This window comes from Pteropus medius, unplaced genomic scaffold (assembly GCF_902729225.1).
Source record: "Pteropus medius unplaced genomic scaffold, Ma_sr-lr_union100, whole genome shotgun sequence".
Classification (NCBI taxonomy): domain Eukaryota; kingdom Metazoa; phylum Chordata; class Mammalia; order Chiroptera; family Pteropodidae; genus Pteropus; species Pteropus medius.
In genome coordinates, this window is record NW_024349800.1 from 60478245 (window position 1) to 60504847 (window position 26603).

Here is a 26603-nt window from a genome sequence, read left to right on the forward strand (position 1 = left end):
TCCCGCCTGCAGGAACAGGTTTGGGGCCGGGAGGGCAGGTGGAAGGATTTGAAAGGCAGAAAATGCCTAAAAGTGCGTCTTGCTTTTCCCTTCATCATCGACTTTTCAGCGAAAAAAATTTTATTTTAATAGTCTTGTTCCTTTTTAACAAAGTTATAAAACCATCGGAATAGCAGATTCTATTTCGAAATAACCTGCATTTTAATGCCATGCAAAGAACAAAAATTGAAACTTTCGAAAAACTAAATGTTAATATTTTATTATAAAAGCATTGATTGTTTTCGGCAAATGAGCCTTCCGTTTGGGACTAGCTGTCGTATGTGAACATAATCGTGAAGTACCTCAAGCTTTTCAGCAAATCGTGGGAGACGAACGCTTTAGCCCGCATTTCATATTTTTAAGACGTTCCCTCAACCTCGAGCGAGGATGAGACTTGCCTAAGTGGGTAAATTAGGTGCAGAGGAGACGAGGCCCCTGGGGAGCAGGAACATCTCTGGGCCGTCTCTGGGCTTTCTGTCCTGTGATGTGTGTGGCATGGCGGGCTCTCGGCTCACTCTGTGGAGAAGAAAGGCTGCACTAAACTCTCCTCCTGCTCCCGGTGTGTATCGTTTGGCCATCGGCTTTAGGTTTGGAGACTAGCCCTTCACAGCCTGGTTATTTCCCCCCAGGCACCAAATCGACAGTCCTCGAACTTGTCACTTGGGAATGAATGATGGAGAGAAGACGGGGCTTCTGGCTCCAGACCACTTTTCCTGAAGGTCATTTAGCACAGAGCTCCCTACCTCTGACAGTTACGCATCTTCTGCCCAAGTATCTCTGCAATGAAATGACAAGTCATTACAGGAACAACTTTTCAGAGTTTCTGTTAGATCTTTATATAACTTCCCAGTATTCCTTTCTCTAGTTTGTTTGTTTGCTTTGTGCCACAAAATTTTTATGGTTTATCTAGAAAATGCAAAATAAAAAAGAAGAAAGTAGAAATTGTTCCATATCCCTCTATCTAGTGATAAACAGTATTAATGTTTTGGTGGATGCTGTGTGAATGCGTGTGTATATGTATGCATAGCCATTAGGTCATCTATTCACTCAATAAATATTCATTAGCACTCACTTATCACATGTTTAAGCCTCATATGGAACATACCATTTGAAATATAGTATTTTTACTTCATATCCTTCCATAACAGCAAAACAACCCCTTTCAAAATCATTTTGAATGGCCTCGAAGCATCCCAATGGTGCGGGCTCACCTCTTGGTATTGAAACAGTATATTTCTTAAACTGATAAATCAATAAATAAGAATTTCTTATTTCCATATGACCTAACATCTAAAGGCCCTTTTCCCCTCTAATCGACATGTTATTATTGCTGCATTATAGTTATATTATTATAATAACATAGTATAATATTGTTACATAACAATCATATAGTATACAGTTATAGTATTATAATAATAGCAAGGAAACAATGCACATTTATTTGGTACTTACTATGTGTCAGACACCATGCTTGGTGCTTTCCATGAAATACTCTTAATTAATCTGCACAACGATTCCGTGAGGTATCCACTATTATTAGCTATCAGTTCGTAACCTCTCTCATTCTCTAAATTCTCAGTCCTTCTCTGCACTGGGAAAACTGGACTTTTCCTCTCTTTGTCTTTTAAATTCCTCTTGATTCTTCCAATTCTGCCTCTCTGTAGCCAGAAAGAGAGATGGTAAAATACCTATTATATTGAAAAGCAATAAAAGTACGTGGAAATGCGATTTTAAGTAGTATGTAATAGTAATACATCAGAGGTTGAAAAAAAATTACCCGTTTTTGTTTTGCTTTGTCTTAATAATATATTTAGGCCCCTCCTTTTGTTTTATTAATCTGAAGCCATATATATTGATCGACTCCCACCCATGAAGGTTAAAATCTTTAATCAGTATCTTCCACCTCTTTCTCCGAACTTCTGGCAATTTTAAAAGGAGTATTTATATTTTTCCTGTGGTTACCTAAGAACCAAATAGTTACCCACATAAGTTTACATATTACACATAAACCTTTATCCGTCGATCCGTCAATTAGAGGAAGTGTCTCTTTGGTCCCCACTGTCACCTTTAGAATGTCATCGTCTAAACATCGATGCTTTCTTTTTGCACAGTCTTCCATGATTTTTCTACATGTCGAACACTGAAAGCAAATAAATAAACGTTTAAAATATAATGGCCACCTAAACAATATTTAATTAATAAACAGAAACGAAGCTGACGTGGCGAATTCTATGCCATCGGGAAGGAGAGATTCTCAGTGAATTCTCTTCTCTTACGTTCTCTCAGTTGCTCAAAACCGTGTCTGGTTCGTTCTATGGCTGCTTTTGTGAGATGGCGCTCAATGATCCTCACTGTCTGGTGTTCATGACCTTGTGTCCTCCCCTCTCCTCCCTCACTGCTCGTGGTTGACCTGTGACCAAGAAAATACCATGGAAGTGACCGACCGTTACTTCTGAGGCTAGATCATAAAAGACGTCGCAGTTCTTCCTGGACTTCTCCTGGATGGCTTGTTCCAGGGGGAGCCAGCCACCCGGTTGTGAAGACACTCACACAGCCCCGTGAAGAGGCCCACGCGGGAGAGAACCAGGCCTTCTGCCGTGGTCAGCATCAACTCACAGGTCACGCAAGAGCCACCGTGGAAGTGGCTCCCCAGCCCCAGACAAGCCTGCAGGTGACTGCGGCCCGGGCTGACACGGAAATGCAGCCGCCAGAGAGACTCGAACCAGAACCACCTAGTCAAGCCACTTCTGATTTCCTGATGCACAGGAAGCGTAAGAGAAAATCAGTGTTTACGGGTGTTCTAAGCTTCTAACGGTGGGAGTCGTTTATTCTGTTAGCATAGACTTTGACTAATATAGACTTCAGTATCTGGAAAAAGAGTATGGGTCTGGCTGTACGTCAACTGTCTATCCAGGCTGTGGCCGCCGTGGTCTGGGCCACTGTCCCGCCTCCTGACAGGCCTCCTGGCTTCTGCCTGAGCTCCAACGACGTCCATCGCCTTGTGAGTATCAGACCCCTTGTGCCTGTGTCTCTCCTCTCCGGAGGACGTGTGGTGTCCTCCGCTCCCTGGCCAGCACTCAGCTCAGTGAGCAGTCAGCTCACGTCCGAAGCAGGGACTGTGGGGCCCCCTGGCTCCCTTCTGCCTTTGGGAGAAGGTGCTAATTAGACTGTGGGGATGCAGGGAAAGGATGCCTGGCAGGAATCAGGTTAGCTCATCTGAGCATTATTAAGGAACCACTGGGTAGCTAATTGTCCGGGGAATAGCGGTGCTACCAAATCACACGCTCATTTGAAGGAACTGATAGTGGCTCATTACCGGGGTGCCCTGCGGAGGTGGGGGACTCTCGCTGTGTCTTTCAAATGCCCTTCAGAGTCCCCGTCCAGCTGCTCCACTCCGTCACCAACGGTGTCCCTGCAGCCTCTGGTACCCAATCCCTCGCGCCTGAGGGGGACGCATGGCCCTGCAGGGCTGGCGCCCCCTCACCTTTGAAGTCTCACCCCGACCACCCTCCCTGCTCGCCTACTCGGCCCGTCACCGCCCTTCCAATAACCTCATCTCTTTTCCTCTTAGAACTCCGTCTATCAGAAACAACGACATCAAGCATGTTTGGCCGTTTGCTGTCCGTCTTCACTAGAAGAAAAGCACAGTGAGGCGGGCCCATCGCGCGTGCTCCGAGCTGAACACCCGGCAGCAAACACAGGGCCTGGCTCGTCCTGCGCTTGTAAGCGCAGGCCGAGCGAGTGGATGAATGATGCACAGCACGCATTGCTACGTGAACAGAAGACTGGTCCAGAAGAGAACATTCGAAACTTAGCGACGAACGTAAATTGCAACTGTAAAAACTGGTTTTACTCGAAGTGGAAATGAGGAAAACTCAAGAAACATACATGAACACCGACGTCGGCCGTGAACTCCACCCGTGGCGGAAGGCGTGTCATCAGAAGGGACCGTTCGTCCCAGGGGAAATCTGAGCTAGCTGTGTGGCCAGTGGACAAATGAGGGGGGTACAGAGGCGGTTGCACCTGTTCCAGGATATTAGCACTCTGCCTCTAACTTTGGTTCAATCAGTTCAGAACTCTGACCTGCCAAGAAAATTATTGAAACTCTGAACTAAAGGCCAAAAAAAAAAAAAGAGTCGATGTCCTTTTAATGGGCTGTTAAACATTGCCTAGGTCACGTGCCTGGCGTTATCCGGTTCCACGGGGGTCTGTCTGTCATTGTCTTTGATTTTTACTCAGCTTTTTCAAGATTAAAGTCAAGTATGCAGAGCTGATCATGATGTAAATTATTTCTGTTCATAGAAACGCAAACAATTTTGCGCTGTCAAATCGCGATTGATTACCACCCACGCGGGAAGAAGTCAGTCTTGCAGCTATGAGCAAATTCATTTCAGCATTCCTGATTTTCTCTGGCTTCTCCTTTAAACTTGATTCTTGCATTAATTAATTAGTTAAATAAAACCTTTGACCTGTATCCATTTATATTTCCATAAGATTCACAATTTTACTCTTAAAAAAATAGTAGTCCTTTAACAGACCCAAACAGAACCACTTGGAATTCAAGAATGTTGGTTGCCACGTTGCTCTGTAGGAGGAAGTCAGTTTACAGTTCGGAGAAACCAAGTGACGTTTTGAAGCAGTCAGAGAGGAGAGAGAAAATCCAGGAGGCTCTTGGCATCTGTGAGGCCTGGCTGCAGCCTGCCTTTCCCCGACTGCCTGAGTCTCACAGTAAAACCTGACTTTCCTCTAAGCTACTTCAAGTTCAGTTTCCATCAACTGCAACCCAAGGAGGACTTGCCCGTACAGCACTCACATGGAGGGAGACTGATGTAAGAAGCCGGGTGGAGTTTTAAAACTCAGCTTGAACTACTTGAAAGTAACAGGCAACAGACACGGGAGGAAGCAAACCCAGGCTCCCTGGGCAGTGGGAGGGCGGGAGAAGGGGTGACAATCGCAGAGTCGGGGATGCATAACCAGGCGACAGGCAGTTTTGAGGAGGGAGCTCAGAGCCAAGGGAGGGATAACCACTGCCATCCTGTGGGCTAAAGCCTTAGAAATGCCCCCCCCAGCAGCTCTGGGCAGAAGTGCCCTGAAGGACACCCCTTAGCTGTGCCCCCGGGGAGAGACAGACTCCTCCCCTGGGGATAAAATACCTGGGCCTGTGGAATCTGGGGCCAGGACAGACCTCAGCCAACATAACTACCCTGCCCTGGCAGATGAGTAGATGCCCGCCGGGGTTTTAGGAACAACTTATCAAATATAAATTAAAGACCTATGAAATCTACCCAAAGGAACACTGCCAGGCCTCTGAAAAACCCCATTATTCTCAGAGCGGTCGTGAACCTGTGCATTTCGTCTCCTTGTGAAAATACCAAGCGATGAACGGTGAGCAAATAGCGGCCAGATTGTCCCAAGTTCCTTTTGAAAACCCTTTCCATTGTGCTTGGCTAGGCTGCTGCCTAACACTGCCCGTGGCTTGACGTAACAGAAAGCAAACGGACTCTGAGTCCAAAAAGCTTGGGTTAGAACCCTGGTTCTGTCATGAATTAGCTAAGTGACTTTGGCTGAGTGTTTTAATCTCCGAGCCTCAGTTTCTGCATCCAGAAGATGGGATGCTACACAGCCACGAGGGTTACGTGGGACAAAGCATGCCAGTGCCCATCGAGGCGGAAGGACTCAGGCCGTGCAGGAAGGAACGGGAGACCCTGCAAGGAATGAGGGTCCCTGAACATCCAACCTGTTCTTAACATTTCCCTCCCATTCTAACTTCTAATCCTGGAGGGCCGGAAGGAGGCATGTAATTCTTCAGGCATCTCCTTTTTGATATTTGAACTCCATTTAAATTGACTTCAATCTAGAACAGGGCCAGCTGGAAATCTATTCCAAGGGCTTGTCCCACGCAGCTGTGAGACAGGAACCAGCCCATGCGAGGTGATTTCAGAGGCGCCTCTGCCCCCACCCTTCCAAACCCCTGCTTCCAGAAATTCCACCTCCGATGCTTCATCCCTTTGTTCTAAGGCTGCTCTGTGCACACACACACCCCCGGTCAGGGTCAAGGGCGCTCCTGAAGCTGCTGCGGTCTATTCCAGCTCACAAAAGATTCATTTCAGAAACGGCAGGTGCTTTACAGACAGTCGTGATTGTGCCGGAAACCTTTCCTGTGATATTTTTCAGAAGAAATCACAAGTTCTCCATGTTTGCCAGAAACAAGATGTTATCTGGACCACAATCTGAATGTTGTATTCCTTTTTTGGAAAAGCTAGAAATCTTCAAAAGCCTAAAATTCATTGTGGCAGGCTCAGGAAGAGAGGGCGTAGCTGCTCAGTGTCTAGTGACTTTGGCACAAAAAGGACAGGCTCCCTGAACGGCCCCTCACTGATGAGTTTCTTAATGAATTCATGGCTGAGTGAAGCAAATGGCTTTCTTTCCTCCCAAATGGGGAGGAAGTCTCAGAATTATGCTAATCGTCTAAGGTTTAATGAATACATTTTAAAATAGTCCCAAACAGCAAGCGAGCCAAGACAGTGCTGTCCGAAGACCAGTGTCTGAAAGGCGTCGATGATCGATACACAAACAAAAAGCCTCCAGTCGAAACTAGCACCTTGGGAAAGGATTAGAAAGAAGGGGGAGGAAATGGTAAAAAGTTTAATATCTGTGTTCTTTTTCGGGTAAAAGAGGACTTGCTCATGCTGGCTGGGGTCAGGAGCCAACAGTCGTGAGGATCTGAATGGGGAAACAAGGGAGATGGACCCTCAGGCAGATCCAAAACTGGGAGGTGCAGCTCCACCATGGAAGGTAGGTAGCCAATTACCGTAGCGCACGGGCGAAGGATCTGACAGATGCGTCTCCCAAGAAGACACATAAATGGCCAATAAGCACATGAAAAGATGCTCAACATCGTTAGTCATCCGGGAAATGCAAATCAAAGCCACGATGAGCTATCACTTCACACCCACTAGGATGGTTATAATCAAAACAACAGAAAATAAGTGTTGACAAGGATGTGGGGAAAGCGGAACCCTCGTGTGTTGCTGGTGAGAATGCAAATGGCGCAGCCGCTGCGGGAAATAGTTTAGTGCCTTTCTCAAAACGCTAAGCACAGCGCAGCTCCTAGGTAAGTACTTAAGAGAAGTGAAAACATGTGTCCAACAAAAAGTCGTGCACAAACGTTTGCGGTATTATTATTCGTAAGAGCCAAAGGTAAAAACAGCCCAAATGTACATCAGCATCTGCATGGATTAACCAAGCGTGGTCCACCCGCAACATGGAATCTTATTCAACCGTAAAAAGGAATGAAGCCCTGGTACAAGCTACGGTGTGAACGAACCCTGAAAACATGAGAGAAAAAAGCCAGACACGCAAAAAAATGCATATTATATGATCCCATTTATATGAAATGTCCAGAATAGGCAAATCCATAAAGACAGAAAACAGCTTAGTCTTTATCAGGGGCTGGGTGGAGGGAGAAATAGGGAATGAACGCTGAATGGAGTGGGGTTTCTCTCTGAGATGATGAAAATGTCCTGGAATTAGTAGAAAATGTTCTGGCATAACTTTGTGATTGTACGAAACACCACCAAATTGTACACTTTAAAATGGTTGAAATGGTGCATTTCATGTTATAAAAATTTTACTTTAATAATAATTAGGCTGTATTCCTAATTCGCCATTGCAGGGCCCAGAGCAAAATGAAAATATGAGGACCCGTGTTCAAAAATTATTACGAATTTCAAGATGGTGGCAACGGAGCATTGACCTGGCCGTGGGGCTGTGTCACTGCCCAGGTCACACCTCCAGAGGTGAAAGAGGTCGCCAGTCCTTGACCCCCTAGCCGGGCCCCCCCGGCTCCTCGGTGACTTGTCCTCCTGGTGGCACAGGACTGCCCTTCTCGGTCCCCGCACTGCTGTCTCGTACCCTGGCCCTGGCTCGTGGCTCGTCTCCCCTTGGTTCCTTTCACCAGCCCTTCCTGGCGGCTGGCGGTGGTGTGTCCAGCAGGCTTTCCAGAGCTGCCTCGGCTGTGGCTGGGAAGGGGGTCTAGATGTATGGATCAAAGCTGAGGCCCCTTCAGCAGAGGCTGGGGTGAACCCATATCCCATGGGCGGGACAAAGACTGTATTTGAAATGTCTGCTGTGCCCAAGGCATCACTCTCATGTCGAGCTTTATCCCCTAAGAAAAGGTGCCCCTTCTCTTGGCAACTCTGGGCTGTGGCTCAGAGCCTAGAAATCGAATCGTATGCCCAGGGCAGGACAGGAAAATAGATCTCCATCACAACTACTCCCAGCGACCACCTCCCCAACCCGCTTCATCTCCAGAAGCCAAAGATCTGCTCTCGCATTCGGCTTCCCTTCATTTCTGCCATGGGGCTGAAGCTATGCCCCTCTGAGGGGAGACACATGAGCAACGGGGCTACAGAAAGGAAGCCAAGCCACCCCCTCCCCAAGGAGGCAGCAGGATGTAGTAAAGGATGCCCGAGCCCTTACTGTGACTCCTGGCTTCCCTCCTGGGACCACCACCCGTCTTCTCGGTGCTGGTTTCTCTCCTGACCACCACTGCGTCCCTCCCGTCAGCTCCCACCGACCGACCGAGCCTGCCTGTGGCCCCCGGACCCTCGCACTTCACAATCGCCCGTCTGGACATTGACCACAGCCAACAAAACCACGACTGGAGGGAGAGCACAAAGCAGGTAAGATTTTACATCTGGATGACACTTTGAAGACCGTCTGGCCCCTTATTGTAAAATATGTTTCTGTTTCATTTTTTCCAGGGTGCATATTTTCTTACTGACGCTCTGCTCGAGAACCTTCCGTAGGCGATGTTTCCATCCATACACTGGTGTTCACTTTGCTCTGTTACCTTTATGAACCTACGTTTCAGAGATGATCTCGAGGCAATATAATCAATCAGCACTAGTCAAGTAGAGCATTCTTGTTTTAAGTAAAAATTCCTTAAAATAAAAATTTTGTCTTGTAGCAAAGTAATACATATTCATTGCAGAGAAAAACAGAAAATTCTGAGAACCAGACAGTAGAAAATAAAAATGATTCCCTCGAGATGACTGCTGTCAACATATATACAGTATTTCTTTCTACGCATAAATGTATTCAAAAAACGAATCGGGATTTATAATGAATACACGTAACTTGCCTATATTTTTCATATACACATGAACAATATGTACGTATGCACATGTATATCTTCCACACATTATCGCTCTACTATATTATTTTAATTATCACATAATATTCGAGATAGCATTAAGCCAATACTCAATTTTGTCTACTTTTTTGCTTTGGTGAATAATAGTGTTATGAATGTCCTTATAGCTAAGTTTCTACGTATATTAATGAACGTGGAATTACTGGGTCAAAAGGTACGCAAAAGTTAAGATTTCGAAGTACATCACCAAGATGTCTCCATAAAAATTATACCCATTTATATACCCAAGAGTAGTATATGAGAATGCCAATTTATATGTACTTTAGCTCACAGCAAGATAATACTTCATTTAGCATTTATTCGATTAATACACAGTTGATCAGTTACTCAAATATTGGCCAATCATATTTCTTTTTTTGTGATATCGTTTCATGCTCTTTTGTAATTTTTTTACTGGAGTATTTCTCTTTTCTGTTGACTTATAACAGCTACTTATATATGATGGTTGCTGAAACTTTTTCTAGCCATATATGTTAAAAATGTATTTTCCAAGGCTGTCAACTGCCTTTGGTCATATTTATGGCCGATTTGGGAAATAGAATTGTTCTCTTTTTATGATCAAATCTGTCAACTTTATCTTTGGTAGTTTCTATCTTTGGCATCATATTTTAAGTCTTTTTTTTACCTCAAGGATATATTGATGTTAAACAATGTTTTTCTTAATACTTTTATAATTTTTTACACTTAGTATTTAATACAACTTGACTTCATTTAGTTCTACGGAATGAGTTTGTTTTATTTATTGTGTTCCACCACTTATTTGAAAGGAAAACAGCATATTTTGGTTTATACGTCTTTCTCTCCCCCGACATAACTATCAGGTATCTTCTGTTCTGATTGCATATCTGGTTTGAAAATATTGTTTGAAAATCAGCTGTGGTTTATGCAGCTAAGTCCCCTTCCTCAGCAGTCCCGTGGCCCGGGCCCCAGCCCTGCTGGGAGCCACAGCCTCCCCACCGCCTCCCCCCCAGGTGCCGTACCCAGAGGGCATACAAGGGGAGGAGAAGCACAGCTTGTCACATGCCACCTATGGGGCAGCCCCTGTGCTCTGGATGCCTTGGGGTGTCAACCCTTGAACCACTCAGAAAAGGTCGTCATTCCATTTTATGAGGAGCAAACATTGGACACAGCGAAATCTAATAACTCAGCAAAGTATCACTTCAAGTCCATGGCAGAACTGAAATTCAAATCCACTCTGAAACTCACGACTTCACAGCCCACCCAGTGCCCCTGGGGGAGGGGAGCAAGCAAATTCTCCACCTCCATGTAGAACCGAAACGCTCCCTCCTGCCTGGAGAAAGGGGCCGTCTGGCCCCAGAGACTGACGTGGGCTGAGGGCTCCACAGACCCTCGGAAGAGAGAAATGTATTAAGGACACAGTTTGCTCTCAGACCCAATTTTCCTTTGCAGGAAGGAAGATGTCTATAAATTCTGTATCACGGCAAGGTGACGCGGAGAAATGGGATTCTAGCGGGGAAGTGAGAAAGGATAGGGGAGGCCATCTGCTTGGTGATTTTGTAACTTCGTTTCCCCTGGAGTCAGAAAGTTTCTAACTCCACTTCGCAGTCTTATCTGCAAATCAAGCCAAGGACACGTTCCTAACGTGAGACATCCCCAGTCCCCTGGGCCCAGCGATCAGCTGCTGTCATTGCCTCTGATTTCACAGTGGGTCTGAAAGTCCAGTGTGCTCTTTGCACACTCCAAGGTGGAGACAAGTCACAGCAATGGCATCATCTTGGTTTGGTGGCAACAGGGGCCACAATAGGTGAGATGCAGAAGGATCTTAAGCGTTCGTGACAGATGGCGTCTGTGCAGCGCCACCGCATGTTTCCATGACCTTCAAATCCACCATGACTGACGATGGCAGAGAATCTGCACAGGTAAAGAAACGTCCGTCCTGCAAAAAGGGGGCTTGTGGGTTTCAGCCTGGTAGAATCCACTACTTCTCCTTTCCGTCATTCAGTCAGTCAGCAAACACCTGCTAAACTACTCTGTAGACTGTAGGAGGCTATGGCCAGAGACAAATAACGTGTGGCTCCCGGCCTCAAGGAGCTCATAGGCCGGTCCCATGCTGTCAAAGGCCAGGGACAGGTAAGCAGGGAGGCCAGGGGTGAATGGCAGAGGGCACCTGAGCCCGCTTCGGGAGATGACCAGCAGTCAGAGAAGGCTTTCTCAAGAGGTGGCCTGGAGTGGCACCCAATAAACTTGCATGGGGCCCAACTGGGGAAATGCCTGGAAAGAGGAGGAAGAGCAGGCATGGCGGACGGAGAGCCCTGGATGCAGGAGGGAGGAGGCCGGCAGGGAGGGCGTGTCAGCTCTGGGAGTGCAGCTGGAGCCATGGGGCCAGAGCAGGGGACCGAGAAGGAGAGCAGGAAGCGGGAAGGCCTGTCTGGTCCCCAGGGTCCGACCAGGACTCGACCGAGACCTACCTACCAGACTGGAGCAAAGTGGGGAGAGTCGAAGCTCCCCGAGTGGAGAAAGGGTCTTGGGCGGGTCTGCGGTGGGTGTCAGGACGCCTGACCAGGAGAAGCAGCTCTGAGTGGTCCCGAGGGAGCCATGGTGTGCACAGGACACTGCTGGAGCCCGGCCAGTGGGCCTGGTGACCGTAGCCTGACCGCCCGTCTCCTCCCATCTCCTCGTGCCTTTCCCTCAACACCCCACTAAGATGACTCAAGCCTTCATCCCAGGGCGGGACTTCCGAGGACTCCCAGGAGGGCACTGCTGGTCTCAGTCCTCAGCCGCCCTGCTCATCGGCCCTCCCCTCAACTCTGTCTCCGCCTCCCCTGCTTCCTCCGTGTGGGGACAGCCCTACCTCCCCACTCCCCGAAGCTCTGCGAGTAGAGGGTGGGAGCAGGCTTCTCAAATTCTTTTTTTATGTACATCTAGAAAGGTGAGAGAGAGAGAGGGGCGGCGGGGGAGAGAGAGAGAGAGAGAGAAAATCACCCCAGACCCCCTCCCTCCACCAAGTCATCTCTGCAACCGTTGTCGATTAAACGCCCACACGGGCTCCCCATAAGGAATGAAAACAGATGCGCACGGTGCCCTTGGGACGTTTCTGGCCTAAATGAGGAGACAGAAAGGCAAAGACGTTCGTGCCACCACCAGGGAGGACAGCACGAAATGCCGCTGGGACGGCGGAGAGAGCAACGGGTCAGAGCGGGGCCCAGAGTCACTCAGAGGACAGTGATGGCGGTCCGAGCAGGAGGGGCAGACCCGGGCGCATGGTGGTGGCAGCCAGCGCTGTGGGAGCTTCTGAACCTGTCCCCTCCCTGGCAAACAGGAGCTGGTTCAGGACCTATGTCTTTAGGGTCGTTATGGGAACTAAATGCCATAGTGTACATGAGCCCTCAGCAGAGACCCTGGCACGGAGTAAGTCCCAGGCAGTGCTAGCTCTGCTCACTGACGTTCTGTTCGTCATCATCTTCATCGCCAGTGTGATTTCATACCCATTCTCTCAGCTCTGCCTGCTTCACGGGACTCTTTTGAGAATAAAATCGAATAATGAACACTAGAACATTCCGGAAAAAAACACAGAGCAATACAGGAGCTACATAGAAGGCAGAGATCCGGGCCGGCACCCTGCCGTGTGGCTTTGGCAAAGCTCCTTCTCCGCTCTGGGCCTCCAGCTCCGAGTCCTCGAGCTCCAGCAGGCTGTGGTGTGGGGGCTCGTTCTATCCTAGGTCTGTGCTCTCGGGGCTGAACAAGAGACAAGCCATGGTTCCTGGTACAAACCGCAGCACGTCAGCCGCCTCGTCAAACCAGGGAGAAGGGGGCGGCACAGCCCTGAGTCTCAGCCGTGGGCTCCCCGGGACTGGGCGGGAACTCTGCTGGGATAACTTCCTGCCTGAGAGCATCACCACTGCGGCCCTGCAGGAAGACATCCGAGGGGGCATGGCCGCTGCCGTCCCTCCGCCAGGCTGGGTGCCCACGGGCCAGCCGTGAGCGGCTGCTGGAAGCCCGGCCACCAGATTGCTGAATAACAGGAAGCTGGTCAAGGGCTTACAGGCGGGGAGGTGGCTTTTAGTGGCTTGGTGGGTTTGGCATTTAAAGAGCTTTTAGACGATAAAAAGAGATGCCATTTTTCCCTTTAGCATTAGCGATGTTCTTTAATGCTCAAGATTGGTGGGGGTGTGAAGACAGGCACCCTTTCTCAGGTCTGGGGAGAGGGAAGGGGCTCGGCCAGGGGCCCACGCCCTCCACCCACCCGACTGCCAGTCCCAGTCATAGCACGTGATCCAGGTGTCTGCAGAGACCGGTCTCTCGGCCCCAGACGGGGACAGCACTGTCAATTACTCAGACAACTGCGGTATTTATGAGAAACACGGCACCCTCCGACATAAACAACGGTGCTTCATGTTTCTGAAGAATTATTTATGGCCCAAGAAAATACAGAATTCAAAATAACGTCTATAATATGTTCTCAGTTACAAATGTATTTTATACATATGGATATATTATATGTGTATTATGTGTTTGTGTATGCAAAATGTATACAAGAAAATCATGTAAACAGCAGTTGCCTAGTTGGTCCTACTCCCTCCCTTATACGTTTCTGTATTTTTATTAAATGCAAATTACCTTTGTAATCAGAAAAATCTGTTTTTAAAAAATATTTTCTGGCGTCTCTTCTGCACTTGACACCTCCCGTGACCTAGTGCTCTCCCGGCCGTGCTCACACGGCTCTGACTGCTCCTTCCGGGGTCCCTGACAGGTGCTCTCTCCATCCAGCCCCTAAACGCAGGTGTCCCCCAGGAGTCCCCTCTGCTCAGTCTTCCACTCTCTCTGGGAAGGCCACCCATTGCTGGGGCTCCAATTACCATCCTCGGTCACCATTCAACAGAAGAGCTGTGGACGGTGACAGACAGAGATCTCAGATTACCTAAAATCACATAGAAACAACATTCCAAACAACTCTCCATTATCTCCCATTCTGCTGAATGTCATGGGCAAGGTCAGTGGGGTCTACGGCTTGCCTATCCTCCGGCAGGGCTCTGACAGGCCCCCCTTAATCGCTGCCATGGCCTCCTAACTGGTCTCCCTTCCTCCATCTCCGCCACCTTCCAGACCATTGTCGCCCTCTCTTGAAAGTTTTTCTTTAATCAATAATCGGATCTTGTCATGTTCCTGCTTTGGACTCGCCGGCCGCTTCCCTGTGGCCTTCAGGATAAAGTCCATCGTAGAACGAGATCCCAGGTCCTGCGTGACATGGTCCCTGCTGAAGCAGCCCTGTCTCATAGGTGCTCCCTCAGACTCCCGGTACCCAGGCAGGGCCCTCGTGGTTCATCTCAAAAGCCCCCGTATCAGTGAAGCACCCCAATAGACCCTCCCAACCCCAGCTAGTGGGCGAGGGCTCAATATTGCATGACTGGATATGAAGTGTGGTGATGTAGGTGAGACTGTGACTTAGTGGATGAGGCGAACGAGTCTCACAGAGGATGGCGTACCTGGTGAGTGGCAGAGCCTTGAGCCTTAGGCTCCAGGGCTTAAAACGGTCCAGTGAGATCCTGGGGTTTGGTGTTTATTTTTGCGGGGAAGAGTTGGAAGGGCTGGCTGCCGTGTTTACCATCTCTCCTGCTCTCTGAGGGGCTGCTATCTTTGGCAAGCTAATTACTAATAAGGTTTGCTCAACAGCCAGTGTAATTGCTAGAGAAAACTGTCTTTAAGGACGTATTCTGCCCAATTTGAGGCTTGATGTCACAAGCCTGTGTTCTGAGGACGCCGTTCTGTGATGCGGAGGGCCAGTGCAGGGGGCCTCCGGGGCAAATCAGGCCTCTTTGCACGTGCAAAGCGGCCTCCTGCGGGCCATCCTCCCCAGCAGAGCCCGCGTGGGCGGGAGGGCAGGAGGGGGCATGAGAGTGGCCCCCCCACCGTCTCCAACAGGGCAGTTTTTCTCCCTTTGGGGCCATTTTTAAATGTTCTTTTTCGTAAACCCTTCACCTAGTAGCAAAAGGGGTATCTTGATTTAAATCCCAACTCTGCCACAAATCTTAGTTTCTTTGTGTCTAAGACGAGGACAGGAATCCACGCCTTTCAGCGTGGATGAGAACAAATAAGCCAAGGAAGCGAAATAGCTAGCATCATGCTGGGCACACAGTAGGCGCCCAGTTGTGCCCCTAAGGATTTCCCCCTGTTGCGGACTGAATGTTTGCATCCCCCCAAATTCACATGTTGAGGCCCTAACCCCCAGCGTGTCGGTATTTGGAGATGGAGCTTTCGTGGGTTAATTAGGATGAGACGAGGTCATGAGGTAGGGACTCCTGTGATGAGGTTAGTGCCCTTTTAAGAAGAGGCACGAGACTGCCCCCTCTCTCGCTCTCTTCCGGACTCCCATTTGCACACGCCTAGAAAAGACCATGTGAGCACACAGTGAGAAGGCAGCTGTCCACAGGCCACGAAGAGATCGGACTTCCAGCCTCTAAAGCTGCGAGAAAATTAATTTCTGCTGTTTTAGTCACTCAGTCTATGACGTTTCGTTACGGAAGCCGGAGCTGAGTAGTGCGCCTCCCTCCATCCCCTTGCTGGGAGAGAGAGCAGCTCGGCGGTGGCCCCCACTCCCTTCTCGGCTTACAGGTGCTCCCCTGTGTGTGAAACTGTGTGTGCATAAAGAGAGGTCTGGAAGGGGGTTCTCAAAATGTGAACAATGGTGAGCTGTCTCCGCGTGGTAGGATTTACACTTTTATGAATTATTTTAATTTCATATAATAAGGATACATCAAGGTCACGATGAAAAAAAAAATCTGAGAGTTTTCTCCCAGCACCTCTGCTTTCTTGTGCTGAGGGACCCACCACAGCCTTCCTCCCTGTGCTGGAGAGAGACTCCAGGGCAGGCAGGTGCTTGACAGACAGCTCAAGAGGTGCAGAAAGACACACGTGCACGCACTGGGAAGTGATGGCTCTCAGCTGCCTGCAGGCGACCAGCTTCTATTATTTTTATTAAACTGTATTTTGCTCTTCTTGGCTCGTTAGCGTGTTTAGAATAGATCACGGCGCTGACAGATTGTGCCTTCTATGTCACCGGTCACAGGCAATCACTACAGTCATCACACGTCTTCATGTCAAAAGCTCAGAACCAAATGAGGAGAACTTGCTTTTTGTAACGTGTACCAAGTTCCTCCCCCAAACCAGCTCCCATTGATCTGACATGCCTTTTCAGTCGCTATTGCAAATCATAAATATGGATCTACAATTTTTTTAAAGGCTTGGAAATACTTCTCTGTCCCCAAAGCTCCTCGATGTAAGCAAGGCTGCCTGTCTTCTTGTCTGATTGTGCCTAGGACTCCGCACCAACCGTGACTGTGGCACGTGGGCAGAAGCCCGCAAATTCTTTACTTTTTATTTGCAGCAGCTCAGTAGCGCTGCCACCACCCCATTCTGTAGGTGGGGACCTTCTCCTCAGGTGACACATCTAGGAACGGGGTCAGCCAGGATGCGACCTCAACAGATATCATCCATCACTTCCCTCATGCAACATCACCTCCCAGGCCCTGAAAGGCAGGAGGAAGTGAATGACTTGCCCAATCCTCACGCTGGGAGGGGAGGAGAAGGAATTTGGGCCCAGGCCTGGGTGGCCTCAAGCTTGCTTCCTTTCTGCCGCGTTACCCGCAGCGCCTCCTGTCTGTATCCCCAGGCACTGCAGCCACGCAGCCCAGGGCCTGTGATCTGAGCAGCGGGGCTCTGTGGAAAGAGCTGTTACCGCCCAGAGCTTAGGCACATGCACGACCTCCCCAGTAGTCCCTTTTTGACTTCCGGTCACCCATAGAAAAGATGATGAACAAAGAACCAGATACTAGGTTCGTAGAAAAACAAAAACCCAGGGGCGGGAGACTTCCCCAGCCCTGCCAAAGAGTCTCCATTAGGCAGAGGGCGGGGCGTTTCCGGTGGGTTGATCTTTGGCCCAGACAGGGTGCGGGGGAGTGAGGAGGCGGCGAGAGCATCGCAGCCTTTGGTGATGCGGCTATATTAAGATCAATTACACTGTGCAACAAACATTTGGACCGTTCCCAGAACCCTAACTGCTTGGATTTGAATATGCATGAGAAGCTGCGCAGAAAAGACTAAAATACATACATACATATATAGTCAAAAAGCCAGACAGCTCTGGGGCGAAGAGTAACAAAAGGCAGTTCTCCACTCTGGTGAAAGGCTGTGGGAAGAGTATAGGGCCGTGTGCTGGAGGAACTGATGAAGGCTCATTCACAATCAACGTGCAAATCCAGCGGCCCCCTGGAGCTCCGCCCACATCACCCTTTCATCCTCACCGCAAGCCTGCCAGGGCAGAAGTGTTTTTCCCGTTTAGAGGTGGGGAAGCTGAGGCTTCAGGAGCTAAGATCATCCTGCCGGGCAGTGATGGAGGAGGATCTGAGCCGTGGTCTCTCCGGGCCCTGCCTTTTCCACGCAGACGCTGCTCAGACACTGAAAGGGTCCCACTGCCCCACCCCCGCTGTGGTCCTCCCAGGTCAGGCTCCTCGAAAACGATGTTGACTTCCGCTTCCCGAACTTCTGCACAAGTGAACAGCCGGACCAGTCCATGAGCTGACGGTGAACGGCAGCACCAGAAAGAAAGATTTCTTGGAAATGCAGAGTCATAATTCCAAAAAATTCAGACGGTCAGAATGATAAAAGGAACACAGCTGACCGCCAAATCAGTACTACAGACAATGAAGCCCAGGAAATCTTCAAACGTAGGGCAGAAAGGCAAGAGGAAACAAACCAGTTAATACACATGTGGAATTGATCTTCGATTTCTAGTGAGAGTCCTTAGAGGAGAAAGACAGAAGAAATGCAGGAGAGAAAATAAAGCGATCATAGAAAGAAGTTTCTCTGGACTAAAAAAAAGACTGAACTCTCAAAATTGAAAGTCACTACCAAGTGTTGAACGGGAATAGCTTTAGAAGCTTCAAACTTTCTAGGTGAAATGTTATGTCCTGAAAGAATTTCAGAATTCCAAAAATACAGAGAAATCCTAAAAGCCTCCAGAGTAAAAAAATCAAATGACCTACAAAAGAACAAACAGAAGATGCTTGCAAATGAACTGACCTGGAAAGTACTGTCCAGTCCCCTTGTCAGTCCTGTTCCTGTGCCAGGGCAAAGTAAAGACATATTCAGACATGCATAGACACAGGAGATTTCTCATCCCTAGATCTATCCTGAGAGATATACCCAAGGATATATCTCCAGCAAGACAAAAAAGGTATCTAAGAAAGAGGATGGCAGTAGCCAAGAAACTAAAAACACTTGACACCAAACCCAGGGGCGCAATGTGAAAAAAGATCACAGAATGACAACTATGCCACAGCCCTGGAGAGCAAATGGTACAAATCCAACCAGGAAATCAGAGGGCTCTGAAGAGAATGTCTCCAAGAGGAAAAATGCTTTCATCTTTAGCAAATACTGTGGTAAAGAAGGACATAATCCTAGTTATGGTGAGAGGCATATTCCAAACATGAAACTTTTAAAAATCACGTGCTGCCCCTTCTCCTAGTGGCATCCCGTTCCATCGCCTTCTCTGTAGCTGTGAAGCAGAATTGTTACATAATCATAATATTTAAAATGCTGGTTATTGATTTAAATTTGTTTAGAATCGGCTGACTGTCAAAGCACGGATATAATTATAGTCACGGAACAGAGCGTACATGATTTAAAGCTTGGCAATGCAGAAACTAGAGGCACAGGGGCCAGAGAGTAGGCAGCAAGCAGGGAGAGAAGGCCTCCTCTCATTTCCATGTCATGTGAAGTCAAGAGATACTAACCAGAGCTGACGTGCTGGGAAATAGACGTTTATGTATATCATGGAAAGCAACAAGGGTAGCTATAGAAGAAGTAAAAAATTTTAAATGTGGCTGGCGGGGATTGGGTAGGCTGGGAAGTGTTACTGACTAACATAAGTAAGCTAAAATGTCTCATTTCCTAGTGAGGGGCAAATTCTTCCATTCACCACATATTTATTATGTGCTTGGTACTATGCTGTATTCTGGGAGTTCAAAGGTAAACAAAGACCCAGTCCCTTGTCTCCAGAGGGCTGACAGTCTAGTGGGAGAGACAGATGTTAATCGTATAAAGGAAAATCACGTAAATAAAGGTTACATTGCAAGTGTGATGAGTGTAAAGAGAGAGGCACATCGCACAGTAAGAGGCGTTTGACCTGGACGGGGAGATCAGGGAAAGAGGCAACGATTCAGCAAAAGTCAAAAGGACGCAGAAAAGTGCAGGAAACAAGCAGGGGAGAGAAAAGCATTTCCATCAGAGAGAGCAAACAGCATGTGCAAAGTCCCTGTGGCAGGAGGAGGTGAGATGCCGAAAGGAAGCCAAGATCCCAAGAGGACAGAGCAAGACGGCACGCAGCAGAGAGGGAGCCTGCAAGGTCAGTGGGGACGCACGGCCCCACCGGCTGGGGAAGGATTTGGGTGCAGAAGTATCCAGGTAATGACCATGTTCTGTTCCAAAGTATGGCATCAGATAGAAGGCTTCCCAACTCATTCTTTGAGGCTGACGCAACCCTGATACTCTGGCTGCGTGACCACAAGCAATTTACTGTGACTCTGGGGACACCTGGGTCTCACCCGAAGCCAGCACAGTCGCGCGTTTCTGGCCGGTTGCTGAAAGAAAAATAAAGTTGGTTCCAGCAGCCCCCGCAGCAAGTCTGGGTGGCTGATAACGATAGCCTCCAAACCACAAAACGACAGCCGAGAGTCTCCCAGCTCTTGTTTTTGTCTGTTCTTCCCTTTTGCAAACCTACAACATCCCCATAGTTGCGTCTTAGACTGCAACGAGTGGAGAAAAGCCTTTGGGGGTGGGGGTGCCACCTCAGATGGGGGTACGGCTGAAACCTCCTTTCAAATCCACTGCCACACACTTTCCCATGAGCACAGGGTCCTGGGCTGTCCTTGAACTGGTGGAAAGCAGGACAGCCTTCCTGGGAGCACCTGCCCCTCATCTCCCTGGGAGACTTCAAGGACCTGCAGAGACGGTTCATTATCCTCCCGCGGGTGAAGGAGAAACCAAGCCAGGTGGAGACGAGGGCCCCTGCCTCGGAACCGCTCCCCACGCTGGCCGGTCAGTGCCCAAACTCCCCTTTAAACCAGGCAATGCACCAGTACCATAATCCCCGGCAATTGTTAGGGTCATCTTACCTGCCTCTCTGACATGTCCTCTGGAGTATGTGTGAAATAACTCCAGGTCTTGCCATTTTCAAAGACTTTCCCCCCACCCCATTTTCTGGGTTTTTCATTTTCACTGTTGAATGGGGTACCTCCAGACCCCAGATGGCAGACGCCTCCCACGACTGCCAGGCTGGATCCCGAACTCCACGCGGCCCGAGCATCTGGTCCGAAGCTGCTTGCCCAAGAAAATGTTTGCCTTCTCTTTCTTTCCTTAAAACACCAGCTCCAGAACCAGTCCATCCGCAGCGATGCCCTCCACGCATCCTGCATCTCAGAGAAAGCTGAGAGCAGATGCCAGCAGTGCTAGCCCCGGAGTGCTGGGTTCTGGCGGAGGCCAGGAGAAATTTGGTCCAGAAATTATCCTTCTTAGATAAAATGGAGGCACCATTGCTCACGGTTTTCTACATCTGAAGCAAGGATTTTAGCTTATCGAAATAACTAAGTACATTATAAAATCTTATATATTTGAATTTTGAAATCAATCAGCTCCTTCTTTTCTATTGATTTACATTTATTTTTATGCCACACTTGAGGGGTTTGCTTCTGTTTTGAAATTATCCCCACAACAGTTGCTTTTGACTATTGCTACATGAAATCAGCATAGAGAAGGAGACGTTGATGCTGATACCAGAACATCCGTGCTAACTCTGCACAGCATTCTGGGCATCTCATTTTGTATGTTTGATTAGACAGTTTGTGAACCTTCATCTTAATCATCAAACTGCCTTTTGGCTCAGGCTCTTTGGGACCCAAACTTTCTGTGCCATCGTTAAGGAGCTTAGTAGACAGAGTCAATAATTACACCTAATTGCTGCACAGACGGTGACATTAGGGCCATTTCCTGAGTAGATTGTCAGGTTTTCTGGTTTAAACTAGAAACGTTGAGATCCCACTTTCGCACATTCTCCTGAGCTCTCTCTTCAGCACCCAGAACATGCCTCCATCGCCTGACACAGTAGCGTCTAGTTTAAGAAGATCAGGTGAAAGCTCTGGCATCACTAGCCAGGAGGACCCCAGAGCAGGGTGCTGAGTTCTGATGGAGGCCAGGAGGGGGCCACCGTTGTGCTCCGGATAAGTGTGGGCTGCAGGCCCTGGGCACAGCTCCCTCCTCTGCCACCAAGGGGTGACGCGGTGACCAGCCTGTTGCTTCTGCTCCCTAGGGCTCAATTTCCCCACTTGTAAAACTGAAGATAACTAGCTTGTCATATGATTTGTTCACGCACACACACACACACACACACACACACACACACACACACACACACACAGAGTCCTGCAGTCACAATCCTCTATTTCCAGAAGAGCATTCATCATGTGCTCCCATCTTTATGAGAACAAGACGGACCCCTCGATCTGGCTGGGACCTTCAGGCCTTTACTTAACTCCTCCTAAGTCGACTGCGCGTGGTTCGGAGCCACAGTTTTCCCATCAGTGTGATGCGTGTGTGTGGAGGCGTGTTAGACTTAGACGATGCCTATTTTCCCTGTAATTCGGATGTCCTGAGATTCCAAGACACATTTCTCTCTCTCCCCACCTTTCTCTTTCCCTCCCTCCTTCCTGCTCTCCCACCCCACCCCCACGTCGCTCTCTCCCTCTCTCTCAATAGAAACGAACAAGTTACAAGAAGTTTGTCAGATTCGCCCCAGTCAGAGAAGACGATGTGGATTGGAGCGAAGGTCCCCAGAATTGGGGAGAGGCCAGGTGAGGAGGGAGAGAAGGAGGCTTCCGGAGCAGGAGCCAGGACAGCAGAGAGCCCGCCACAGGAAACCACTGTCGGAGGGACAAGGGTCTCCCCGTCTCCGAGGCGGGCCCCACACTCTCTGGTTTGTTTGGGCTGTGCCTGGTGCCGGCTGCTTCTTCATGCTTCCTCTCCCAGGAGGTTGAGCCCCTACGCATTCCCCCAGGCCTGACTTAGAGCAGCTCCCTACTGCCCCCGGGGGGGGGGGCAGACTTTTCTGTGGAGGGCCAGAAAATAAGCCTGCCAGGGCCACGTGAGCTCTGTCACAGCCACTTAACTCTGCCAGAGACGACCCGAGAAACAGTCATGGCTCCGTTCCAGGAAGACTCATTTGCAGACACTGAAATGTGACTCAGGTGTTTTTTATGTACCACAAAAGGTTACTCTTTCTTGAATTTCCTTTAAACCATTTAAAAATGTAGAAACCATTCTGAACCCATGGACGGTACAAACACGGGTTAGGGGTCATACTTCGCCAGCTCCTGCTCTGGGTTCTTGCTTCTCAAAGTGGAGTCCACAGACCAGCAGCACAGGCTTCATCTAGGAGAGGGTTGGAAATGCAGGCCCGGGGGCTCACTGGGATCTACTGGTTCAAAGGCTGCATTTTAGCAAGATTTCCCGATGATCTGCGTACACTTTAAAGTTTAAAAAAAATACCAATGTCTGAGTGTCGCCCTGGATTCTAATGTGATAGGTGCGGGGACACCAGGATTTTGTTGTTCTAATGTGCCCCAGAGAGATACCCCAGGGAGGGAGGGCCGCCCCTCCCCCCGCTGATCCCAGTTCCAGAAGGATCAACAAACGCTCACCCTGTCGGGGGCTAAGCTTCTGCTTACAGAGGATGAGACGTGCTCTGAGATGCTTTTGTGGCGTAAAAACGCTCTCTCCCCGACCCTCAGGTGAACAGCAAGGAAGGCACCTCCTGGCCTCTAACCGCCCCCACACCCTCACCCCTGCCCCCCGCCTCCCTCCCACCCCTCTTCTTGTTTCTTCCCTCCAGCAGCACAGGCTCAGGGCTTCCTGAGGGCCTGGAGGCAGGGGGACAAAGAGAGTGATTCCACCCATTCAGCTGGCCCCTGAGCCCCTGTCAGCAATCCCTTTCCTGGACTCCTTTCCCTGCCCCCACTGAGTCCCACAGGCCCAACCCCACCTCCTTCCTCTGCCTTCCACAGTCGCCTGACCCGGCATCTCCCTGGAGAGACACTCGAGGTGGGACGCACAACATTGATTCAGGTACTTGCACCCCACGGGGTGGCCCTGACCCTCTCCCAAGACCCCCAACAAAGTGACAGCTTCCCACCCCGCAGCGTCCCCAACACGTGTCCTGTAGCTCTAGGCTTCGAAATCCTGGAAGGTCAGACCTGGATGAGGCCCCAAGAAATCACCCCTCTTTATACATATGGAGAAACCAGGGCCCAGGGAGGAGGGAAGACCACCCAGGATGGTGCAGAGATTGACCAGAGAGCTGAAGGGGGCGGGGGTGGGGAGGCCGGGGGAGGGACAGCAGAGAAAGCGGTCCAGCCAGAAGGCATGGCAGAAATCTCGTCCTCCTTCCCTGGGCTCCAGACCTAGGTCTGCCTCTTTTCTGTTCCCCCGGGGCTCTCAGGGTTGTCCACTCAGCCGATAGCTCAGATGACCCGATTGCAGAAGGCAGGCTGGGCTGGAGGACAGGCAGGCCCACCCCGGGGGGCTCAGCACCTCTCCTGGTCCGCAGAGCCGACCCTGACACACGCACCGTGGGCCCAAGCACATGCCTCTGCCCAAGGCCACCTGATGAGAAAGACGATGCATGGGCTTTGGGATCATCTGATCTGAGACTGAATCCCTCCTCTCTCTGACCTTAGGCCTCAGTTTCTTCACCTGTAAAATGGGGTACCTACCTAGCCGGGTTGCTGGAAGTTGTGCAAGGTGCCTGGCACAGGTGATGAATAAATGGCAACCACGCTGCGTGGTGCTCCCGGCCCTGTGAATTCCTCCCCTCCCGAGAATGCTCGGGGAGCAAGCTTTTCCTCAGAAGGAAACAGGAGTTGCACGCGGAGCCTCCTGGAATGTGGCAGGCTCCTTGGCACCGAAGCCTGTGTATGAGTCCTTTAATTAGCTTTCGACTAAAACCGCCCCCCTGGGCTGCACACCTACCTCCCAGCCTGGCCCCGGGGCATGCCTGAGCCACCCCCGTGGGGGAGGGGGGAGGATAGCCAGCCTGTGACAGAACCCGCAACACCGGTGAGAGCACAGAGCAGGGGGCTTTATTGAAAGACATACAGAACTGCATGGGGCTCCTGCCATCAGCCAAACCAGGCCTCCATCACCCCATGCTGCCCTTGGCTCCTGGACACCCCTCCCTCCCCCTGGCTCCTGGACAGCCAGCAACACAAAGGGGTCTTACCCAGCCTCATCAGAGGTGCCCAAGAGGGCCTTCAGAGTTCTGTCCGGAAGAGGGGTGGGGGGACAAAGGACAGCCCCTCCAGGGCAGTCACTGAGAAGCCTGTCACACCGTGTGTCCACCTGCGTCCGGACGGCCCTCATCACTTGCAGCTCTGGAGCCGGGTCCTGTGGTGCTTCTCCTCCGTCAGGAGTGGGATGAAGGTGTCGCTATGGGAGATCTTCAGCCGGCTGCTCCAGCTCCCCTCCTGCCCGGGGGGCTCTGGCAGGAGGTGGTCCAGGTCACTGCGGGAGCTGCCCGCCTTGCCCTCGCCGGCACTGCTGGAGTTGAGCTCCATGAGCTCCAGCTCGTGCTTGGCCGCAGTCTCCAGGACTCGCTGCTTGTTGTAGTACCTGACGAAGTTGTTGATGATGGGGTGGATGGGGAGGGCGATGGCGATGACCCCGCACAGGAAGCTGATGGCCGCATTGAGCTTGCCCAGCGTGGTCTTGGGGTAGATGTCGCCGTAGCCTACCGTCGTCATGGTGATGATGGCCCACCAGAAGGACTGGGGGATGCTCTTGAACAGCGTCTCGGGGTGGCTCTGCTCCATGGTGTAGCCCAAGGCTGAGAAGACGAAGATGCCCACGGCCAGGTACATGAGCAGCAGCCCCAACTCCTTGAAGCTGCGCTTGAGGGCGTAGGTGAGGGTCTGCAGGCCGGAGGAGTGGCGCGCCAGCTTGAAGATGCGGGCGATGCGCATGATCCGCAGGGCCTGCACGGCCTGCTGCACGTTGGTCAGCTCCATCATGCGGGCGCCCAGGTGCGTGAGCGTGAGGCTCACGTAGAAGGGGAGGATGGCCAGCACGTCCACGATGTTCATGAAGGACAGGACGAAGTGCAGCTTGTTGGGCGAGGAGAAGAGCCGCAGCAGATACTCCAGCGTGAACCAGCCGATGCACGCCGTCTCCACGTTCTCCAGCGTCGGGTGCTCCACGCGGTTGCCCTCGGCGTCCAGCACCTGCAGCTCGGGGATGGTGCCCACGCACATGACCACGGACGAGATGAGGATGAGCAGGAAAGACAGCACGGCCACCACGCGCGCCGGGCACGAGGATTCCGGCTTCTCCAGGAACTTCCAGACGCACTTCTGGCAGCGGCGCCAGCGGCCCTCGGCGGTGTCCACGCCCAGGTCATCCAGGATGAGCTGCACGCGGCGCGCGATCTCCTCCAGCTCCTCCCGCTTTTCGCTCAGGTGGCTCTTGCAGCAGTCGTCCAGGAACTTGAGGTCCACCTTCCAGAAGTCCATCTCGTTCTTGAAGCAGATGGGGCAGATGCCCTTCTTCATGTGGACCTCCCCAAAATAGTACACCTCAATGACACACTTGAACGCATCGGGGTCCCGGTCGAAGTAGAACTCGCGCTTGCCCGGGTCATAGTCGTCGCACAGAGAGAAGATGGTGTCGTAGCCCCCCGCCAGGCAGTTGAGGAGCTCCGCCAGCCGGGTCTCGGGGTACTGGCTGAGGAGGTCTCCGTACAGCACCTGTCGAACGCCCCCCACGTTGACGACGATCTCGATGTCGTCGCCAGCCCGGGAGCCCGGGCTGCCCGGCTCCGGGAGGCTGCGCTCCCCGGCCCCGTCCATTCTCCCGGCGTGAGCCCGCGCGGCCTCGGCTCCGAGCCCCGTCGCCGCCGCCGCCGCCGCCCGGGGGTCCGCGGGTCCCACCGGTGCGCGGCCCGTGGGGAAGCGCGGCTGGCGCCCGCCTGCCTGGAAGGGCGGTCACAGTGGGCAGCAGCCGGCCGGGGCGCGCCGCGGGGGAGGCATGCACCCGGCGGCGGGGCTCGGGGCTGGCATCCGGGCGCCGGGGCGCGCGGGCGGGGGGCTCTCGCGGCCACCGGCCTCGCCCCGGGCACTCACCCCGGCTCCCTGGCGGCGCGATCCGCCGCTTCGGCTCGGCTTCCCGCAGGAGTGGGGTCCCCTGGTGGGCGGCGGGCACGGTCCTCCGCGCTGGTGAGCGCAGACCGCGGCGGGCGGGTCCCGGAGCCCGGCGGGCCCGGCGTGCGCCCCCGGCGCCGCACGCGAGCTGG

The 26603-nt window shown here is 51.1% G+C and overlaps 1 protein-coding gene and 1 long non-coding RNA gene across 3 annotated transcripts; both read right to left on the bottom strand.

The window, feature by feature from the left end:
• Window positions 1-243: 243 nt before the first annotated feature.
• Window positions 244-2575, bottom strand: LOC120622120 (uncharacterized). Its single transcript, XR_005658427.1, has 3 exons — window positions 2316-2575; window positions 1492-2179; window positions 244-816 (listed from the first exon to the last, which is right to left on the bottom strand). It is a non-coding gene; the product is annotated as an uncharacterized LOC120622120 (long non-coding RNA).
• Window positions 2576-21992: 19417 nt separating this feature from the next.
• KCNF1 (potassium voltage-gated channel modifier subfamily F member 1) lies at window positions 21993-26391 on the bottom strand. Of its 2 annotated transcripts, XR_005658428.1 has the most exons (2): window positions 24373-26225; window positions 21993-22003 (listed from the first exon to the last, which is right to left on the bottom strand). XR_005658428.1 is itself a non-coding variant. In XM_039888134.1 (1 exon), the coding sequence occupies exon 1, from the start codon at window positions 26158-26160 to the stop codon at window positions 24679-24681; it is 1482 nt and encodes a 493-aa protein (XP_039744068.1). In that variant the 5' UTR covers window positions 26161-26391; the 3' UTR covers window positions 24383-24678. The 2 variants fall into 2 exon arrangements, 1 of the variants encoding a protein (XP_039744068.1); XM_039888134.1 differs by lacking the exon at window positions 21993-22003 and having other exon boundaries at window positions 24383-26391.
• Window positions 26392-26603: the final 212 nt, after the last annotated feature.